The 21,518-nt window shown below is 39.0% G+C and overlaps 1 protein-coding gene across 5 annotated transcripts in view; it reads right to left on the bottom strand.

Moving 5' to 3' along the window:
- Positions 1 to 21,518, bottom strand: part of NOL4 (nucleolar protein 4) — a 187,834-nt gene that overhangs the window by 10,980 nt on the left and 155,336 nt on the right. For all 5 annotated transcript variants that reach the window (XM_077185241.1, XM_054630333.2, XM_054630325.2 and 2 more), the window contains one exon: positions 1,492 to 1,672. In XM_077185241.1, the coding sequence (XP_077041356.1) occupies positions 1,492 to 1,672 (181 nt within the window). The remainder of the gene's footprint in view (positions 1 to 1,491; positions 1,673 to 21,518) is intronic.

Below are 21,518 nucleotides of genomic sequence, written 5' to 3' on the forward strand. Positions count from 1 at the left end.
ACAAGAAGTTTGAAGGGAAAAACAAGTACACAAAACAGTTGTGATTCCTCACAGTTTAAGATTATATAAACCAGGACAATATTGATGGCTTTTGCTGACAAATAACACATGGGGAGCTTAATCCTCCTCTTAGCTGGGCAAAAGAGCAAAAGCCAACTGTTTTCAGTGGGAACTGGTTCAGATCCTCTCTGGGCATAATGTAGAAGACAATTTTAAAGTTCTTGTGCATTTTCACAAACAAACCCAGATTTCCACGGCTTGTCTTACTGTAATGAAAATATTTGATCAGAGACCGTATTCAGTGCCTCAGATGTGCTCTTCATGTGTATGGGAACAATTGTAATCATCATTCACACTGAGTCAAAGACTTTTGACAACTAAAGTATTACCTATTTAAAGACTTTCGAAAACTTAGCACAAATCATCCACAGACCTTTGAGAATTCTGCAGGCAGGGGTGAGGAAGAAGATGTGACTGAAGGTCCTCAGCACACCACATTCCAATAACTCCCTGCAGGCTGCAGCCCTGGTAGCATTTTGAAAATTGCTGAGCATGCTGAATGTAGAGGCTGTAGCTGAGCAATTATCATCTAGCCTAAGTCAGCTGCTCTACCTGAACTGGCACTCTAGCCTGCCAGACAGGGATCAGCCAGGGCAAAACCCCAGGGATTTCTCCATCCTCTGAGACATTTCTTTAAATACAGTCCTGGGAGTTGATAAAACCTCAGGCTTCCAGAGGAATTACATTTCTCTGACAGAGAGACAATACCCATTTTATCAGAAGGGTATTGCTCTGCATTTGTACAAAATCAATATGAGGGATAATTTCAAACAAATACTACAATTTGCTTACATTTTTATGTTACAAAAGCATGCCAATGTAGGAAGCAAGGTATGTTGTCTAAAGAAATGACACCACTTGTTTTTTTCAGGGGGACATACAACCTCATGGTGATATATTTACCTTATCATTTTTAGTGTAGGGTATAAATGAATATGCTGATTTCTCATTTAACACTTGTTATGCCAGATCCTTATCTGCAGTAAATTAAAGTAGCTGGTGAGACCACGTGACAAATCTATGTCAATTCATTTGTGTTACACAATATGGAGTTGAGTGTTTTGAAACTTGAGCCAAAGATATACTAATGGCCTCCTTTTGTGATCAGTGTAGGAGAGGACAGTAATGATAGGGTCCTATACAGTTATGCAAACAGACTGAAGATCTAACCTGGCATTTTTTTACTCAGCTTTGTTACAGGCTTATGGTTCAGTCTTGCCCTATAGTGTATTAGTCCCTTGAAGCTGGAAAGAGACTAGCATGCAGGGAGCAAGTATTTTGCTCAGCAGTAGCTGTTTGCAGGCTTGTGCTCCTGCTCATTATGTGATAATAGCCTGTGGCTATTGAACCCCATGGATTAGCTTTATGTACAGCAGGGGGAAATACACATCAGCACATACACATACAGCCACAATTTGTGAGGAAACTCACCACTACTAGAAGCATCATTGAGGTTTAGCAGCCCACCTCCGAGCCCTCGGTAGCTATGGTAACTGTAGGTCCCATTGCCGTTGATGTACAACACCTCCTGCGTGCTGGAAACAGCTGATGTTGAGTAAGTGACCTGGGCTGGCTCCTGTTTGCACTGCTTGTCAGCTGGAGCAGCCTCATCCTGCAAAAAACAAGAAAAGGCTTGGAATTACCGTTACATTTCACCTTGCATGTGAAGGTCTTTTCCGTTGTTAAGATTCTACATCTATCACTTTCACAAAATTACAATGCATGTTAAACAAGCACAGATATGTTTCTGATTTACAAATATCAGCATAAAAGAAACAATGGAAATAAGCAAGAATACACGTTTCCTAAAAATCTGAGAATATTCATTTATTTGTGCTCCACAAACCAGCCATAACTGATTCTCAAAGAAGAACATGTACCCTCTCACCCTGAAGAGCTCTTCTTCAAAAACCAACTCTGTCCAGAAGAGTGGGAAAGGACAAGAAAGAAACAGCCATTTCCTGAGTACTGGAGTGACTCTTACAAGTCAGAGAATCACATATTTCTTTATAAAATAAACCAATACAGAATGTACCGTCTACTTATTTGGATGCGTCAGTCTCAGAAATGACAGAAGGAATAGAGGAATGGAATAAAACTGCATTCTTATGTTTGGAGAAGTTTAAGTGAGTGTCCTTCCATACAAAGGTCATAAAGTAGGGATGCCTTCACAAAAATGACTTGAACACTGTTGTTATCTGTGTAACAGCAGCATCTGTTTGTACACCATGAGCTTTCCTCAATGCTTTCTGTTTGCCTCTTTGATGATTGTGCAATATTTAACAGAATTTAGCACAACAGCCTTTCAATTTTTCCTGAAGGGAGATGCTTCAGGTGAAAGTGTATTATTCCCCATTGGTACTTACTGTATCTACTGCTTAGAGTACCTCACCTCCATTCATCATCACAGAATGCCACAGCAGCAACTTTATTAATGACACAGGTGAAATAAAGAAAAGCATTGAGAGAAGATTTAATGCATTTTAGTAGTTGGAAACAAGGAAAACTATCACTGTGTGACTGCTCATCCTGCCACAAGGACCTCAGTGACACAAAATATGATTTAGTCTGTATGTATTTGAATATTTTCTTTGTTTCTTGACTTTTTTCATTGGTTTTACTTTCTACTCTCATCTAATGAAAACACATTGCAGTGTTTTCAAATAAAATGGTTTAAAAAAAATGGATCTATGGAAGTTTTGTTTTTAAAGGACCTTTTCAGAGCAGTTAACTGAAAAAAAAAAAAAAAGGATTACCTCCCCTTTGTGTCAGATTTTTTGCTATTTTATGCATATCTCCACTGCACAACTCTTTTATGGTTCATAAATATACCAAACGTATTAAGAATTCTATAAATTTTCTGAAACCTTTTTTATAGTTTTTACTTAGATCAAATAGTTCAAGCAGTGTTGAGTCTCTGTGTTGAAGTAAAAAGGGCTGTGAATCCTGTATGCATTAAGAGCAATTGCTGGTTTCACTTCTCAAAAGGCACTATCAGCTTTTCTTACATGAGGACATCCCTGTCTTGCAGGTAGTTATTGGTGAAAGAGACTTTCACCTGAAGCACAACTGAAATAACTCAGGAGAAGGGATATATGTTATTAACAGAAATTCTAATATTTATTATGGAATGCTGAACCATCAGACAATTAATACCATAAACAATAAGAATGGGGCCTCTTGGGCAGTATTATGAGCTAAGGCAAAATTTTACACTTTTAAGAGAGTTGGCCAAAGTGGTCTCCTAAGCATTTTTTAACGTAATAATAATCTTAAACAAACGGCCAGAATTGCAATGTATTTTTGCCAGGAATTTAATATCACTTATTTTTTTATCTCCAAAGGTCATTGATGTCTCTTATGAGAGAAAATATATTATTTTCTGAGAGAATATTTATAAGCTACACAGTAAAGTTATATCTTGGCAACATAGCTTAATTCATCGTCCAAAATTTTAACACTCTCAAGACTCAGATGTTCTGCCTCCTTATGTCTAAAACTAAATGATACTTCCTGCCATAGACTCACTCAGAGCCTCATTTTTTTTCACAGAGCTCAACAGCAGAACTTCTGCAAAACTATCAAGGACTAAAGTGTGTTCAAGGGGCACAGTGCAAACAGGACTAACTCCTACAGCTGAGCAGAGTGTCTCAGGATTGCTCTCCTTATCCTCGCTGTCTGGAAACCACAGATTTGCTGTCCCTGGATTTACATGTCCTCCAGAGCCTCTCTAGTCAGAGCACTGAAGCCCTAACTGGAGGTGTCTTGCAGAGCAGATGCACAGAGCTCCTGGCAAGGCCCAGAAGGCAGAGCCTGGCTGGAGGAGGCAGCAGGGAGCTCGGCGCACCTCGGCGCACACCAGCCCACGTGTTTCGGAGCACACGGCCAAGAAGTGGGAGAGAGCCAGAGCTCTGGCTACTTGTCACTGTGCATGGTGAAGAGGCGGAGAAATTGGGATACAGGGTCTCTGCTGGCTGTGGCGAGGAGGGACCTGAACTCAGAGCTGCCATCTCCTAGCAACCAGGCTCCAAGCAAAGCTGCGGTGGGAGTCGTCGCTGAAGCTGTGCCACTGCGCGGGAAGGAATGCACAATTCACAGTGCCACGGAGATGGCACCCAGAAAGGGAGCATGACTCAGGTCCCTCTCAGAAGTGCCGCCCTGGGAGGCTCCCTTCCAGCTCCTCCCTAACACAAAATCCACAGGCGGCTTTGAGGTCAGAAATCCAAAGTTGGTGCTGTGCTACTGAAGGGGGATCTTTGCAGAGAACTGATCATAGCCCTAAAAGAATAAAAAACGCTGTGACATGCCAAGGGATGGGGCTTGAGGTGGAGTCTGGGCACTCCAGTGGGGAAGGAATTCTCAGGCAGGATAAAGGAGTTGAGGATGATGCTGCAACCGGGACTCCTGGTTCTGCATATGAACTCTAATCTCTTGGCTACTAGCAAAAGGAGGCTTCCTCTAAATATTACACATCTCTTTAAAAAGCACACTGATCACCTGTCCCTAAATGATGAATTAGTTGCCATACATTTCAGACATTAAATCTGATCCTTAATTAAGTGTTTACCTCAGTCTTCTACATGCAGAAATAGGGCAGGGTTTTTGTCAAGCTTTTTCTGAGCAGGCTCAGGCTTCAGCCCTACTGGTAGGATTATGAACCATGAGCCTGGTTCCAGGGGGTTAGATGTTGCCTCTCATACATTCCCCTGGGATTTATGCATTTTTTTGGAAATGCTTGGAAATGTTTTTTTTAAAAAATGTTCAAATGGCAAAGCTGTGCCATTTTCCCTTGCAGTCATACCAAAGATAAAGAAGCCAGTCTCTCTTTTTCTTGGGGATGGAGAATATGAATATCACATTTATTTGTATACCTGAGATTCATTCTTAATAGATTAATTCTCTTCATTCTTTTCAACTGAAATTTCTTTGATTTTAAACTAATGTAGAAATTAAATATATTGTTGTTCCACTGAAAACAGACATCTTTGAAATATTCTGTGTTAGTTATTCAGCACCTCCTGTTTCTCCCTATATAATGTTTACACTGAAAAGGCTCATTTATTTAAAACTTTATTTAAAAATACTTTGATTTCAAGACAAACATTAGCAATTAACAAACCATTTAGAGACATGTTTGACCTAACTACCTGGAACATATACTGTTGTAATCATAGCAATATACTAAACTTTTGAAGTATTAACTAACCATTTTTAAACTATTTATAATTTACCTTTAATAAGAAGTATGAGCAAGGTGCAGATAAAACATCTGTTCATCTAGAATTTGACTCATACTATCTTAATTTAGTATATGCCAAAGGAAATAAATCATCCCTCTAACAATATTTCTCTTCTGTATTTATTTTGGAGGAGAAGCCATTTAAGTTTGAGAACATTACCTGCAAAATTATTGAAATCAGAATATGGAAAAATACTTTGTAGGTACAAAAGCATCCTAAAATAAAAACTTATCTGTTGGCTTGAAAAGAGGAAGCATGAGGTCCTTACTGTGATCCTCAACTTGATATATACCAGAGATATTTATGTCTCAGTTTAATGTCAAGGTCTGTACTGGGAGAACACTTTTTTCCCCCCACAAAACAGGAGATAGAAAAGATATATTTCATTTTATTTTTAATCAGGGAAGGAATTTAGTAACCCTCTGAGGACAGTACATCCTAACAAAATTTTCCATGAGCTGTTGCATAACCTGTATATTGAAGAAACCCTTCTTTGCTCTGACTGATGCTCTGAGCAGCAAATGAATAGTTTACAGAGGAATCACTATCCACAGCAACATGATGTTGGTGCAGATTGTCAGGACTGTGGTACAAAGAGCAAAGCTCACTGGCACTTCCCAGCCTCTTGTTCCCCTGCCAGCAGAGGGACAGCACACACAACTCTTTTAAAACAGTCTTCATAGAAGCATCTTTAACAGTGTCACTGATCTCTTCTGTTCCCCATCTCCTTTACCACCTCCAAAATAACACAATAATTCGTGAAAATAGAGATCCCTGGCAAAGCTGTGCTACACTGAGTTTTGAACCCTTATACACACAAGTGTCAGAAATTCAGTGTACTCCCGTTAAGAGAGAGCAGTACTATTGCCTTGGCTTCCCTGCTAGCAACAGGCATTGCTAACATGTACATGTAAATCCTGACAGGGAGTGTGTGTGCAAATCAGCTCACATGGCCAGTGCCAACTGACCACAGGGCTAACAAAACTTCTGCAAAAGAAGTATAGATAATAATGTTCCAAAAATGCAAAGCTGGTGACATGCATAGTGCTACTGCTTTCAATACTGCAGTACTTGCCAGGCTGACAAACCAACGACTCTGAGAATAACAGCTTTTAACTGCCCCTATGTCAGTGTAATTTTTCCCCATGAATTAGAAAAGAGACAGAAAAGCAAACACATTTTCACTTCATATTTCTTGATATTGCCTTTTTTAATAAGTTAAACTGAAAAATGTGGATTGCTTGTTGTTCTTGTCAATAAATGCTTCTTTTAGAATACCACTTTGAGGTTAGGAAAACTCAAATACAGATAAGTCTTCAAACAAATAGGCAAGCACATTTGCATATGGTCTTCCACTCTTTCAGCGTAGGAAAAAAAATTCATTCACTTGTAAAAACAAAGCAGGCTTTACAGTTTTTTTTTAGGTTTCAGTAGCTTGTAATATGGCTTTAGAAGAAAGGAGATAATGTTTCATATATTTTTCTCATTTGAATCCCACTAATTTAATTCTACAATCAAAAGTAAAATAAATAGAAACATATGATAAAACCACATAACACTTTTCAAAGCATATCCAGCTAATCCTTACAATACTCCTGATAGATAGGACTTTTATCAGTGCTTTTCAGATGGTGAGATTCTGCAACAAAGGCAACCTTAAACTAGAGTTACCTAATATGTAAAGTTCTTGAGTTCTGCAACCTTAGCAGCATAATGAGCTTCTCTTTGTGTAAATTAATTTTTAAAAACTCAGAAGTTTTTAACTGGGAAGAAACTCAGAAGTTACATCACGAGACACCCTGCTATATGCACAGAGGATTGTGGGGCTGGGAGTTCTCTGCCCATCTCAGCTTTTGCATGGAGAAGCAGCTGCCAGGGTAAGCAGCCATCACCATCTGCATGGAGCAAGGTACTTCAAGGAGGATAAACCACATGAAACCTGGCTCCCACTGAAGGGCCCAGAATCTGGCCCCTTCTTAGACACCAATCTGCTGTTGCCAGATTGTGAACACCTTGTGCTCTGCCTTTGCAAAATCCCTGAGGATTTTGCTTCTCCAGTCTTGTCTTCTACCCTTCATCTCAGTTTCAATCTTCTTGCCTAGCAAATCCTAATCTCTCTTTTCTAAACAAGTCTCTTGATTCCAGATACCTGAGCAGCTTCAACAACTCAAAGCCTTTTGTTTCCCTGTTTGTATTTAACCAGTGTTACACTCACTGATGGTTCCATTTGAGATTTTCTCTCTATGCTCAGACTCCTATCAGTATCCTAATCCCAAAAATCTTGTCCCACAGGGAGCAAAGCCAGGTTCCATAATTAGCCAGAGCAGCTCCTGGTTTCAACTCACATTATTTCTCATTAGTAGTATCTGATCCTCTTTCACCACTAGTTCTTTAATCCACCTGGCCAGTTTCCATCACACTGCCAGCCTCATCTCTCTCAAGTCCTCATAATGTCACTTTCCCTTTGTCCCTTGCTTTCACTGCTCCTGTCAACCCTCACCAGGCTCCAGCCCCAACACTTTTCCCCTCCTTTCTGCACTGAGATCAGAATTTAGCAAATAAAATACTTTGATTGTGTAAACATGTGTATCCAGTGTTATATCCTTGGTATAAATGACATCATGTTGTCAAGAGCAAACACAGAGCCTCCTTTTATTTTTTTTAAGCAATGGTAAATATACTTTAGGATCAAACTACCCTTACAGGATAAATTTTTTCTCGTTCTTGAAAATGGCTGTAATTATCTCTGAAAGGGTTCAACAGATGGAAGACATAGAGAAGAGTAAATGTAATCCCTGTGGGCTGAAGGTCATGAAGTTATCATTGAACTGCACACCTAGTATTGTAATGGGAAATGTCAGGCAATCTTAATAAGTGATGATTCTACCAACTGCTTGGATGACACACACTGTTCTGACAGAATACTGGATCTTTTATTAGCTTTAATTACATTAAAGTAACTCTCTAGTGTTTAACCCAGCTTTTAATATTATAACTAATATCCTGGAAGCCTGGACAGCTAAACATTACTTTGGCATATCACAGTAGGCCAAATTTTCCCTTAATTCTGCAGTAAGGCTGTTGACTCAGTGTGCTTAGCAATAGTGAAAATGGTATTTCTGCAAATGATGGATTTCACTTCAGTTTTGGTTTCCATTGAACATTCTTTCTCCCCTCTCCAATTGCTAAGGTTTGTGTTGGGATTACTGCTAAATAAACTACAGTGAATAAAGCCTAGTTCAAGACTAGTGAGGCTTGAACAAAAAGAAAATATACCTACATAATTCATAGTTTCAAAGACCTACATAATTTCCTAAGCTTGAAATCCAAGTGAAGCTACACAGTAGTCCTTTGCATTGGCTGACCTTCACATCTAAAGTACTGAATATTTATAGTCCTGTAAAAGGACTTCTTTTAATATTGTAGGATGTGCTCTTAGAGCTGTAAGCTCAGCATGGAGGCAATGTGAGGCAAGACTGGGAGAACTTCTGTACCCAAAAGCTTATCTAAGAAAAGATACTACCTTCCCCAGAAAGCCTTATTCCTCTTACAGTGGAATGAACAAAAGCCAAATTTTCAATTAAGTCAGCAGAGTTTCAGTATTCACAGTAAGAAAAGCAAAGCATTTGCTACAGCCTCTGGATTTGCACATAGAAATGTTAACCCTTGTGACCTGTTTGCCATGTGGCATCATGTCTTCTTACCTCCAAACTATTTTGAATAAAGTTATACAAAATTTCCAGTCCTTATGTTGAGGGATTATTAATAGAAAATGAACATCTACTTGAAATTTCAACTTGCTGTACCAGACCCACAGCTGAAACCTGAAAAATAAGTGCTAGAATCTTACAGTCTCTTTAAAAAAATACTTAAAATATAACACAGCAATATTTTATTTAAGGGGAAGAGTTCTTCTCTAATAACCTTTCAAGACTTAAACATATATTTATATTTATATTTGTCACATAATATCTCTCCACAGGTATTTCTCCACCTCCAAGGCTATTCACAGTATTCCTTAAAATGATGCATCTATTGACAGTCCCATAACCTGGTGTCCAAAACCATCAGTACAGATAGATATAACAAAAAAAAATGCATCTTTAGACAGATTCCTTCCCCTTTAAGTTTAGTTATCCTCCAAAACAGCATTGCAGGAAAAGACACTAGATTTATGGATGAGGTCTACTTGCAGCCAGCAGAAAGACCCCTGAGATTTTATCCAGAAGTACTTAATGCAAATTTGAGCAAGCTGGCTAAAATAAAACATGAAGTAAAGTTCAAACAATACCACAGAACTCATGCCAGATATTCCTTAGACTGGGAAATGTTTTGATAATTCAGGAGTGGACTTAGCAGTAAAATCAAGTGGGACATAATTGCTGTTCTTGGGTATGCACACTATTTCTCCTCCTGTAAGGAGCAGCTGGGGGATTGCTAAATTGCTTTCCATCCTCTGTTATCAGATCTAGACTATGTTTTTCTCTGCCACTCTCTCTGCATTATTTTTTTCACTTTTACTTACTTAAATGGAGTATGTATAAAAAATGAGAAAGCCCATTCTTGTGTGACATACTACTCAATTTGTAGCTCAGTTGGAGCTGGCTATTCCAGCCAAGCTGAACACTCATGCTTTAGCTGTGAGTCTATCATCTCATCATTACATGGAGAGCACATCAGTCTCAGAGTAGAATTTTCTGGCCTGAAAACCTGAGATTACATGAAAAAGTGCTCCTAGCCTGCAGAGGCAACCATAATGAACATGTCACTGCCTGAGTCTAAGTACTAATGATGATTTCGCTTTGAAGTCCAGTATAAAAATTTTTTCATACTTCTGATAAAAAAATGTAACTAGAATTTTTTAGATGGTGGTGAAATATTGATACAGTCTAATTGAGTTAAATTGAGTGTAGTACAGAGTCCAGTTAGGCATCTAAACTGCCTGAAATACCAACAGTGATGTGGAAACTTGAACAGTGCCTATCAAAATGTTGAGTTAGCTGCCAGCACTTCAAAGATCTCCAAATTGCCCTCCTGACACAGGATATAGAGCCAAGAAAAGAAAGCCATGCTTCAGTTTCAGATTAGAATGGCATAGGTTCCTTTTGCTCTCAGATTATTAACTCTGAAATGAACTGTCATCATCAGTGTTGTCACCAGGCATCAAAAATGACATCAACCAGTGCTCAACAAGAAATGAAAGCATGAGACTGGCATGGAAAAAGAAGATCAAAATAAAAAGGTGCTATTGTGTAGAAGAGAGATAAATGAACCCCAGACTGCTGCATTTCTGATAGAATGACACATCATCTATAAACTGGAATGGATATGTTAACCTTAAATAAAAGGTTTATGTTTTCACATTGCAGCATTTGAGTCTTGTTTTTTCACCACTGCCACATCACTTGCAGTACAGCAAATATCCTTTGAGAAGAGGTATTGTGTGGCTGTTGCAAGGAGCTTGGAGAACCACTTTTGCTGGAGCAGTACTTAAGCAGACAGCTCACTGCTCACAGTCTGTCAGCTTTTCAGTTCATTATCCACTGTGGTAGCAGAAGTGCAACAGGAGCTTTCAGAGGTCACCAGTGCTGCTGGTTGAGCATGGACACATGGATGAGCTACTCCTACAGTTTAGTTAACTGGGATGCTGGGTTCCTGGGGAAAGAGAAACTGTGTTCTACTAAAGGACTGTATTTCTCTGCCCAAATGGAAAGGGATAGCATTTATCTTTTCCTGTGGCCCTTAAGATAAGGGCCTAATCTTTAGTGAGGTTGTAGATAGTTGGTTTTTGAATGTGCTCTCCTTGGTGTGGCTTTTTTCCCATCAGGAATAAAGGAATATTAAAAAGCTTAATGATTCAATGGAGCAATATCGTTTTAGGTGGACTAATGGTAGAAAGTGTCCTTGCAAGTTAATTTTCTCTATAACTCCTGCTGTTCTTTTCTTAGGTTGCACCACCATAACTTTCATATCACCATTCATAAACTATTCCATAAGCTATACTGGTCATGCTCTTTCTTTTTCCAGAGAATTTTAATATATGAAACCATTTAGATAGCTCTAGTGGTGGTATTCCACCACTACTAATTGAAAGTTGTCTCAATATACAGGACAGATGCCCAGTGCAAGACTGCACAGTGCACCCCAGTGTGTGCACAGCAGGGACTTCCTCTGTGCAAATTTAAATCACATGTCCAACAATGGCTGGCACCAGGTTACAAGCAGCTTCAAACATGTAAAAGACTGGAATGGGCCTGGTTGAATATGGGAATTGTGACAATACCTTTGAGTTTTGGCAAAACTTCTGTGGGTGATAGTGTATTTCACAAAATACACATGACATTTCCTATGGAGAAAGCAGACAAATGTGTCATGTGAAGAGCAGAAGAGTCTTCAGCCACCATTTTCTGCCTTGCAGAGGAGGACAACAGGAAAGAGGGCAGGTGGAAATTTTTTCCTCCCTGTTATTTCCTCCCCCCTAATTATTTCCTTCCCTGCCAGCAGAGGGAAGAGGATTGTTAGGGCCCAGGCCTCATACAGAATTTCTTCCTCTTAGGACAGGCAGAAAACAAAGGCAGACTTTTACTCTGACCCAAAGAACAGTGCAGCATGATCCTTGCCTTGGACCTTATGACAAGTTATTGATTGAGGCTTTGTTTTTAAGTAGTCAACCTTGAGAATCCCCACCTCCGTCATTTACACCTCCCCACCCACTCCCAGCCCCCATTTCCCATTAAAGGAAAGGAAGTTTCCCTTGGAAGACTACCCCAACTTCTTCAGCCTCTGAGGGGAGAATATGAAAGGATCTTTTCCTTCCCTCTGTCACCTGCACAGAGCTCTCAGCCTAAGGTCACTCAGGACACAGGACTATGGGCCCAGGTTTGCTAAACCTGCTCTTTCCTAAGAGACTTCATTTGGTATATGCCGGATCCCAAAAGTGAAGCACTGCATAATGAACTGCAGGGCCTAGGGTGCCCCTGCCAGAATTAGAGTAGCTAAAAATCTGAAGAAAATAAAGGTAAAAATTCAGGGGAAATGAAGTAGAGATTATGTCATGTTTATTCTCATCTTGCTACATAAACCCTCTCAAAGCCAATTTCTTTGCAGAGGCCAGCACCTTGCAGAAGATCATAGCTGATCATTTTTGCTGCTTCTTTGTTGACAGGCAGTACTAACAGAGGAGTCTGAATATCTGAGTTTTCTTCCAAAAGAGAAACAACATAAACTGCAAGGAAACAATGTCCTCTTTTGCCATCCCAAGAGTGGTTTTGCCTGCAGGTAATGGTGGTGAATGAATCAATGTATTACTGGAACTGATGTGTGATGACAAAGGCATAGCAGTACTTACTGCTGAACCAGAAATATGCAAAGCAAGAGGAATTCCTCCTTTCCTTTGAGAGTGTAATCCTCTCATTCAGAACAAGCCTTGCTATGCCTCAGGCAACTCCACTTTTATGATAACAATCAAGCATTTTACTCAGTACTTTTCATGCTTATGTGTACGCTGGGAAAGAAATTATCTCAGTAAGGTATTCCTGCAGGAGTTTCTTTCCCCCTTGCCAAAACGCCATTTTCCAGTGACTGTGATGGGCAACATTTTCAGCTGGGATAGATCAGCATTACTCCATTCAGTGCAGGAGGACTGTGGCACCAGAGCACCAACAGAGAAAATCTTTAAACTTATGAATCAAATGTTTAGGAAGCACACAAGGAACAGTGTGTGGGAGTGCTGGAGCAATGCTTGTGCCAGCTTTGCAGATTTATTACTACAATATCATCACGGTCACCATAATTAAACCTCCCACTATAGGTCTCTTCATCTACTGCACTGCAACTGGTATCACTCCCACCACTGCCAGCCTATTTTGTTAACACAAAACAGTTTTCCATTCTCCTGCCAGATCTGGGATATTGAGATGCAACCACTGAAAAAGGCTCTATGGAAAACTATGGGGTACGATTTGGATTTTGAGTGATTCTTCCTATTTCTCTTCTGCTCCAGACTTCCTTTTTTTATTACACATCATGGAGTGTCTGTCAGGAGGAATGGACCAAAGCACTCTATGTTAGATCCCAAATTAAATTCTTCTTCATTTAGAAACAGATGACGGCCTAGACATGAAGCATTTGAGGTCAATGTTGAATTAACTTCCTCATTTTCAACTAATTAAAAATGTCTGTGTGTTCCAGTTTGGAAAGGAAGAAAAGTAAGCCTGCTGCAGATTCCAACATTTTGCTTCCACAGGTAAATTATAGTCAAAGTTATAGATCTTCTGGAAAAAAAAAACCAAAACACCAACAAGCCCCAGTTTTCTTGTCTGTTAATAAGCAATGGCTTTTTTGTACTCACTTAATGATTGGCTCTTCTTTTCAAAGGTAGGTTCAGATATTTTAAAGATATTTTACCCTGTGTTTGAATAACCTGAATGCTAATTATTTTATTTCAAATCTGCATTAAAACCTTAACAGCATGTTTGTGGAAAACAAAATTCTTTCTATTAATTCAATGCAGGGTGTCTGTTAATGAACACTGTCTCAGGCAAAACTTAACTTTTACAGTTAAAAAAATATTTTAAAAAGAAATGGTATTAAAAAAAGCCAAACAAACCTGACCTCCATACCCTGTCTTCAACTATTTTGTAGAAAGAGAATACTTTGCTACTGAAGAAGACTTGCTCTATTTTTTTTTATAGAACTTTATAATCCTTTAACTTCAGTACTGTGAGGCTTCTGTATTTTAAAAGATCAAGTAAATAAGAAGTGATGTTTGGGGCATGGCCTTTTGACTCCATAATCATCAAACCAAAGTAGCATATGCCATTGGAAGAAACAAAGAAATTAACTTTGGCCTTTGGAGGATGCACTTTCTGATTTGCTTTATTAATGGAGACAGTAAAACTGAAGCTTAATATGAAATACCATGAGTAACAAGCATGAAATATGTGTACTGCAGTGCAAATCTGTTCACCAAATATTCTCATTTCAGGGGAGAATTCTTTTGGCACAATGCCTGGGCTGCTGGCCACAGCCTGCTTGGCTGCCTTGTCCTGTGCCTAGCCTCTTCAGCAGCTGGTGCTGCTCTCAGGCACTACATTCAGCTCCTGCTCCCACAGCTTATTATAGGTTTAATTTTTTTCTTAGAAAAATATGTTTCTAAATTTAGTTTAGGACATCAAGCCAGTTGTTGAATCACAAACATGTTCCTGCTACCAAACATAAGCAGTCTCTGCATTCACTTGTACATGTATTTTCTGTGGGCAGAACTGCATTTTCTAATTGAGGAACATTTCTGAATCCATTGTGCAACTGATGTTTGGAATTTAGGATTAATTTATGTCTCTCTAAAACTTACTAAATCTAGCTAATTCAATAACAAAAACCAGAATTTGCCTCTCTTGAAAAATAAGGTTTTGCTCATGCACACTGGCTTTGCGTTGATGTCATTAAAGTGGCCCAAACTCTGCATGAAAATGGGGATTTACTCAGCAGAAACATTATTCCCTGCCAGTGCTGTGGGCAGGAGGGTGTGTGCAATGAAGTCATTAGCTAAACACAGGAAAAAAATACATATTTGTGTCTGTGATAGAGACATCTGACAGGCAAGAAAATGCTTCACATTTAATATCTTCTTGCCATATGAAAAGAAGGGATAGGTAAAAAGATTCTCTATTCCTGGCTTTTAAGGCTGGAGCAGGAAGAACAGAAGTCCTGACTCTAAGCCCTCCCTCTTCAGACCTGAATAGACAACTCTTATACCTACATGTTCACTGGCCTTTCCTTTTCTGCTTCCTTGACATAAGGAGGATGTTAAAGACACCTGGAAGAAAGCTGTTCCCAACCCTGTTCATTTTCATTCCACCTATGGTAGGAAGGGAGATAAGATTGCTTAAAAGTTCCTGTCCAAGAAACAACACAATATTCCATTTTTGAGCCTTCAGCTTTATCAATCTCCAGAACAGAAAACTTACATTGACATCAATTTTACTTCACATTCAAGATCTTATTGCAGCTCAGGGTGCCTTAAAGTATACTCTGAAATCAGCAGCTTGAAATTCAACAACACAGACTCAGCACAAAGAGCCTGGAAAAATACAGCATTTTCTAATTTAATGATCTCTGTGTTGAGGTGAAAAATTAGCTCTTCACCTTAGGGCCTCACTGAAAATCCAAGGCATGAAATTATTTGCAATTGCATGCCTTTCACATTATTCCTTTCCATTGCATGTAGCAAATTTAATGTAGGTTGGTCTGGAGTGTGGAGGGAGGGGGGCAGCCCTGTGATACTTGGCATCCTCTCCAGCTGCATCTGCTAATGACAGAGCCCTATCCAGCACTGCTGAAACCAGGAATTTTGCCACTGACTTGAAAGGCAGCAGGATTTAAAATTACAATGCATACCACTTATTTTCTTCCCCTTGACAATATGGCCAGTGCATTCTGGGTAGGAAGCTAAGCTTCCCCATACTTGTACATAATTTGATCTCCTGACAATAATCCACATGCAGCTAAACGGTGCCTGCATAACATTTTTTGCCTCAGTGGTTAAGGCATAGCATTTGGAACCACAAAAACAAACCAAAGACCAACCTAGAAGTAAAATAATCGCTAGGTGGGGAAATGATGGAAGTGAACAAGGCCCGAAGTGCAAACTGGAGCATGGGTATCCAAGGGCATTACAGTCATCTTAGTGATCATTTTGAATGCAGATAAAAAAGGATAAAGTACTGAAGTACAGAAGTCATGTTCATCCCTATTAAATGCCAAATCACAAAGAGATGTCTGAGCACAAAAAGCTATTACTAATAAATCTTCTGTAGTATAAGAGGCATTGAGCTCTTTGCAAGTTAAGTGACATTTGCCTCTTGTGGATTTTGGGATTCCGATTTCTATTTGTTTGCTTTATGTTAAGTGAACCATCTGCTTCCTTTTGCTCTTTTCTAAGACTCCAGAAACCTCCCATTCTGAAGCAAAATTCACTTTGAGCTGGAATTTTTCAGGTCTTACGTAAATACACAGCAGAGGTAGGACATGGCCCTGTTCCTTTGCACAGCTGCCACTTGGATCAAGTGTCTTTTTTCTTCCATCCTCCAGAGCAAATTAGGCTCTGTGAAACCCAAAAGGAAGGGGACTCCTGATGCTTTCTCCTCCACCTTTTACAAGGATGTACAGTTGATGTGCTCTTCCTGCATACTGAATAGCTGTGACAAGGACTCCATCACCCTGACACAAAACCACTTCTTTGTGCTCCCTCTGCATTTGCAGCTTTCTGCCACAGCAGCACTGCCGCCACAGGGCATCCTCCAGCGTCAGCTGGGAGATGAGATTTTTTTACATAACTCCCTTTTCTGTGACCAGTGCTGTCCAAATCTGCCCCACACAATACACTGCCCTATATTGTCACTATACAATATAAATAACAGAATATAGAGAACATTTTAAAACCATACAATTTTTTCCTTCCTCCTGGGAGCTGTATTGATCAGGAACACACAATCAGGGACACAAATGTATATCTTTCTTCCTTCTTTTCTGCTCTCTGAAGGGTAATACATGAAAAAACTCCTCAGTGTCAAGATTTAGAAGCTGGGCATTAATTGCAAAATTGTTTCTGTCTTCCAAATACGAAGGTTTAAAAGCCTCTCACCAGTCACTGCTGAAAGCCAGATACAGTGATCTTACATTAGAGGTCCATGCCCTCACTGCAATTTAGATTTCTAATTCATTTCTACCAAAGCAGTTGCACAATTACTTATAATTTGTCCACCAGTAATTTCCTTTCTTCTTAATCAAAACACAAACTGCTCCTGGTCTGCAGTAGCCAGATGTTACTTTGTTAATAAAACAGTACTTGAAGAGTCTTTCTTTATGTCAACCCCCTATAACATGCAGCAAAACAGCACCAGAAATTGTATGGAGGCAGATGAGTAACATCTCCTCACAAACCTCAATTTTTAAAAAAATTAGGAATTAGCTATAAACAGAAGGACACACTGTAGCAGTGATTTCCTAGTGGCAGTACATGTGCACTTTTATTAATATTCAGTTGTATTGCATTAGCACAGAACCTGTATCCAGTTCTGCAACCAGCACTTGTACCAATCTGCTCTATTCAGGTTGCTGCTATGACAACTATCCAGAGTCAAATGCTAGGTCAGCTCCCAGCATATGTGTCTAGGCCAAAATTCATTTGTCAGAAACCTAATAGCCACCTATTCCTACTCCTCTAACAGATAAAAACAATAATGTTAAAATGACAGAATGTTACAATATCCTTAATAGCCTATTCACTGAAAACTTGAGATTTTCCTTGCTTTTATCCCCCAAAACAAAAACAGAAGGATGTGTTTGAAATGCCTATTTGCAAACTTACCACAAAATCACAGAATAAGCTGAGTTGCAAGGAACCCATCAGGATCATGGAGTTCAACTCCTGGTCCTGCACACTGTCTAAGAGCCCAAGAGTCTCACCATGTGCCTGAGAGCATTGTCCAAACACTTCTTTGGTGCTGTGACCGCTTCCCTGGGGAGCCTGTTCCAGTGCCCAAACACCCTCTGGGTGAAGAACTTTTTTCTAATTTCCAACCTAAACCTCCTGTGACACAACTTCAGGCCATTCCCTCTGGTCCTGCCACTGATCACCACAGAGCAGAAATCAGTGCCTGCCCCTGCTCTTGCTCTTGTAGGGAAGTTGTAACTGCAGTGAGGTCTCCCCTCAGTCTCCTCTTCCAGGCTGAACAATAACCTCAGCTGCTCCTCATACAGTTTAGGATCATTAAATTATCTCTTCCTCCACCACAATGATTACTGATATTTAATTTGTCTGGTTACAAGTCACAGCATAGAAAAAAAATTACAGCTGTCATCTCGATGAGAGATTTTTTTAAAAAATGCATTCAGTGTTTATCACAAAGAACTGTTTCATAGCATCATAGTGCATAATATTCTGTGAACATAGACTTGCCCTTGTCAACTTGAAAAGCTCAAATAAACAAAGACTTTTTTAACTGAGGCTAGCACATCAAGTGAGTTGTATTGTGAGGACAACACCTTTATCAGACTATAAAGTTGTCTGACTACTGCTATTTTCATGTAGTCTCTGGAATGAAAGTGTACCTTTTAAACTCATATTTTTTTAAAAATTAAATGCAGAATAACTTTTTCTTATCATGCATATTCTATAAAATATTTACCGACAAGCACTCTGTGAAGAGACTTCTATTTTAAAGAGCACCAGCCCTGACTGAGAAATGCCTTTTTTAGGATGGGAAATATGTAAGATGACAATAACTTTCATTTTCCTCTGAGCTTAAGTTTTTCTTGGGCTTAACTTGTCATTTGCTGTGTATCTGCAATAGAATCACACGTTGCATGTCTAATTACTTGGGGCATAAGGATGAAAGAAGTGTATGTAGCTCCCTCCCTCGGCTGATCAAAAAACTGTGCATGCCATTGCAGCTTTTCCATGACATTAGTCACTGAAGTGGAGTCAAATGGCTAAAATGATATGGATTGAATCCAGGAGAGCATCCAGGCCACTGGCTTTGCAGTCATATGTGACCACTATTCTATCTGCAAAAATAACAATATATTCTCAAAGGTCCAGATTCCTAACTGGTACAAATCAACATGTTGTGAATGCAGCAACATCAATTTTCTAAATGATCTGGCTAACTATACATGACACGTCCATAAAAAGGTTCATATACTTCTACACTCATATTACTCTATGATTCAGTTCTTTTCCTGCTTTCCTATATTCATCCTCCCTCCTCATTCCCAAGTGCTGACATTTTGTCTTGATTGCCAAAAACTACTTATTTCAATTAGAGAAAAATGCTCATTCATAAATTTTGCCACATGACAGCATGCAAAAAGTATAACTTCTAAACAAAAAAACAACAAAATGCAGCTGTTACAAAAAACCACTTGTGTCCAAATGAAGGGGAAGGCATTTCTTCCTACTACCATTCTTACGTGGTTTTCCACAGATAGATTCCATTCATCTTCATCTTCTTTAGGGAAAATTAAGAGGCAGGTGCTCTTGCATAATGTATATAAATTACTATTTACTCTTACATCTTTCCTTGAAGACTTTTAATTGGTTTTTGGGATTTTTTCCTTATTTTCAGATGGAACTGTAGCAACACTAACCCACCTTCACTTTCTCCAAAGTCCCACAGCCCAGTCCTGCTCCACACTTTCATATTGGGGCTTTACAAAAAGTACAGTACACACTTATCTGTTTGGAAGAAGCAGAGACTGACAATGGTTCAGCTCTTAGAATAAAACTTCCATTTTTGTGATCAACAAGAAATTGAGCCACATGACCAAGGTCTCTGGAGTGCATAAAGCATGCATCCTGCCCCTCTGCTCCGTGCCCAGGACACAATGACAGGATGGCTTTTCCCAGATTTTTATATTTATTTAACCATTCTTCTTTTGCCCAACCAAGACACAATTTGGTTTGTAAAGTGAAGAGCATGGCAAAAGAAGAATGGTTATATTGTTCACTATATGCAATGAATACAAGTGAAAAGGGCTGTATTTTAGCTCTACTTTTTTTGTTTCGTGACTCCCTTGTTCATTGTAGTTCAGAGCCTCCACTTAATGCAACTGCTTCATACCAAATATTGCTAGAGATGTAATAAGGATCTTGAAGGATTATCCCAGGAGAATATCCAAAGTAGCACAGAAAACCTTAAGGATTCAGATAATGCCTCTTCTATTTCTAACTGAAGCAAATCATGTAAGGTTGATTCAATTATTGTTTCTGCATTTTTCATCAACTGTGATCAAAATGTCCTTAAAATTCAAAAGAGTTACTCTTTTTCAGTATCCAGACTCAACAGAGGTGATTTATAATAAGATACAAAAGCTCTTCATTGCCTCTGTGCCATCTTCCTGATCTGGACGACAAAAGATCAGCCAAATTTAGTCCAGTGTCACATGCATTTCACTGTTCAGCAGTACTACCATTAAACCTTGACAATTTCAACATATAAATCTATAAAAATTGTGTGACAGAATAAATTATTTTTGGTATTGGGAAGAATTTAAAGGTGGAAGTGACAGGACTCTTCAGTTGGGTAATAGGTATCAAATATATAACTTCTCAACACTAAAGCTTCTGGCCAACCAAACAGTGCTTGATCTCAAGATAATGAAAATGCACTGGAGCTTAAGAGAGCACTTGAGTAACATCTAACACAGTCAGACAGCCAAAGCATTGCAGTCTGAGCTACCACAGCCTAGTAAATACATTGATGCTTTTTAAAGAGAAGTCTCACAAACCGACAATGCTTTTATTGTTGCAGTTGGGAAATTATTGTTGCAGCATTGGGAAATTACTAGTTTCCTGAAAGACAAGAAAGCATTTATTTTCCCATTAAGAAATAAATTCCTGGCATGAAAAAAAAGCAATGTTGAAAATAAGTCAGTGATGCCAGTGAAACTAGATTTCATTGGCTTATTTTTAAGATTGGATTTTTGCTGGCAGAAATTTTCAGCCTTGAGTTAGGAAATACAAAGATCGTATAGGTGGAACTTAAGACACATGTTGAAGAATGGTTCCTTCCTTATTCAGTCTCTGAATAACTTTATCACTCTTAACACTGTCCCCAGATCATTGCAGCTATTAGAAAGACTTCTGGAAAGTAATCCATGAGATGAAGTATTTGTGTGTGTAGAGACACATACACACAAGGAGAGGTTTCTTCTGAAGAGAAAACAAATGGGAGCATGGGATTGTAGGTATATAAAGCCAGTCCTTCACATTTAACACTTGTGAAAGAAACAGAAAATGCTCATGAGCATGGCCTACACTATCTGTTAAAAAGAAATGAGGTCTTCAAACATCCCTAGTTTTGAATTTTAAGCTGCTTCTTTCTGCTGAGCAATAATTGAGATGGTTTTTCATTAAAACAGTGCTAAAATTAACACTGTAGGCAAAAAAAAAAAAATTAATTTGGAAATTCATGTCATTTTAATAAATAGAGACTTCCATAAGGGACATACATTCAAGATACTCAGAACTTCTTGCTGAAGACAAGTTCTGTGACACAAGTGTTGTGTCAGGGAGAGAAGGAAAACTGAAGAAGGAAAGGAAAGGGAATAAACAAGACAAGAAAAGGAGTTCAGGAGGCTGCAAGGTTTTACCTTAGCTTCAGGAATGGGCATAACACTCACTGTGTTCTTAATTAATTCATGATTTATGGCTAA

This window comes from Agelaius phoeniceus, chromosome 1, assembly GCF_051311805.1.
Source record: "Agelaius phoeniceus isolate bAgePho1 chromosome 1, bAgePho1.hap1, whole genome shotgun sequence".
Lineage (NCBI taxonomy): Eukaryota > Metazoa > Chordata > Aves > Passeriformes > Icteridae > Agelaius > Agelaius phoeniceus.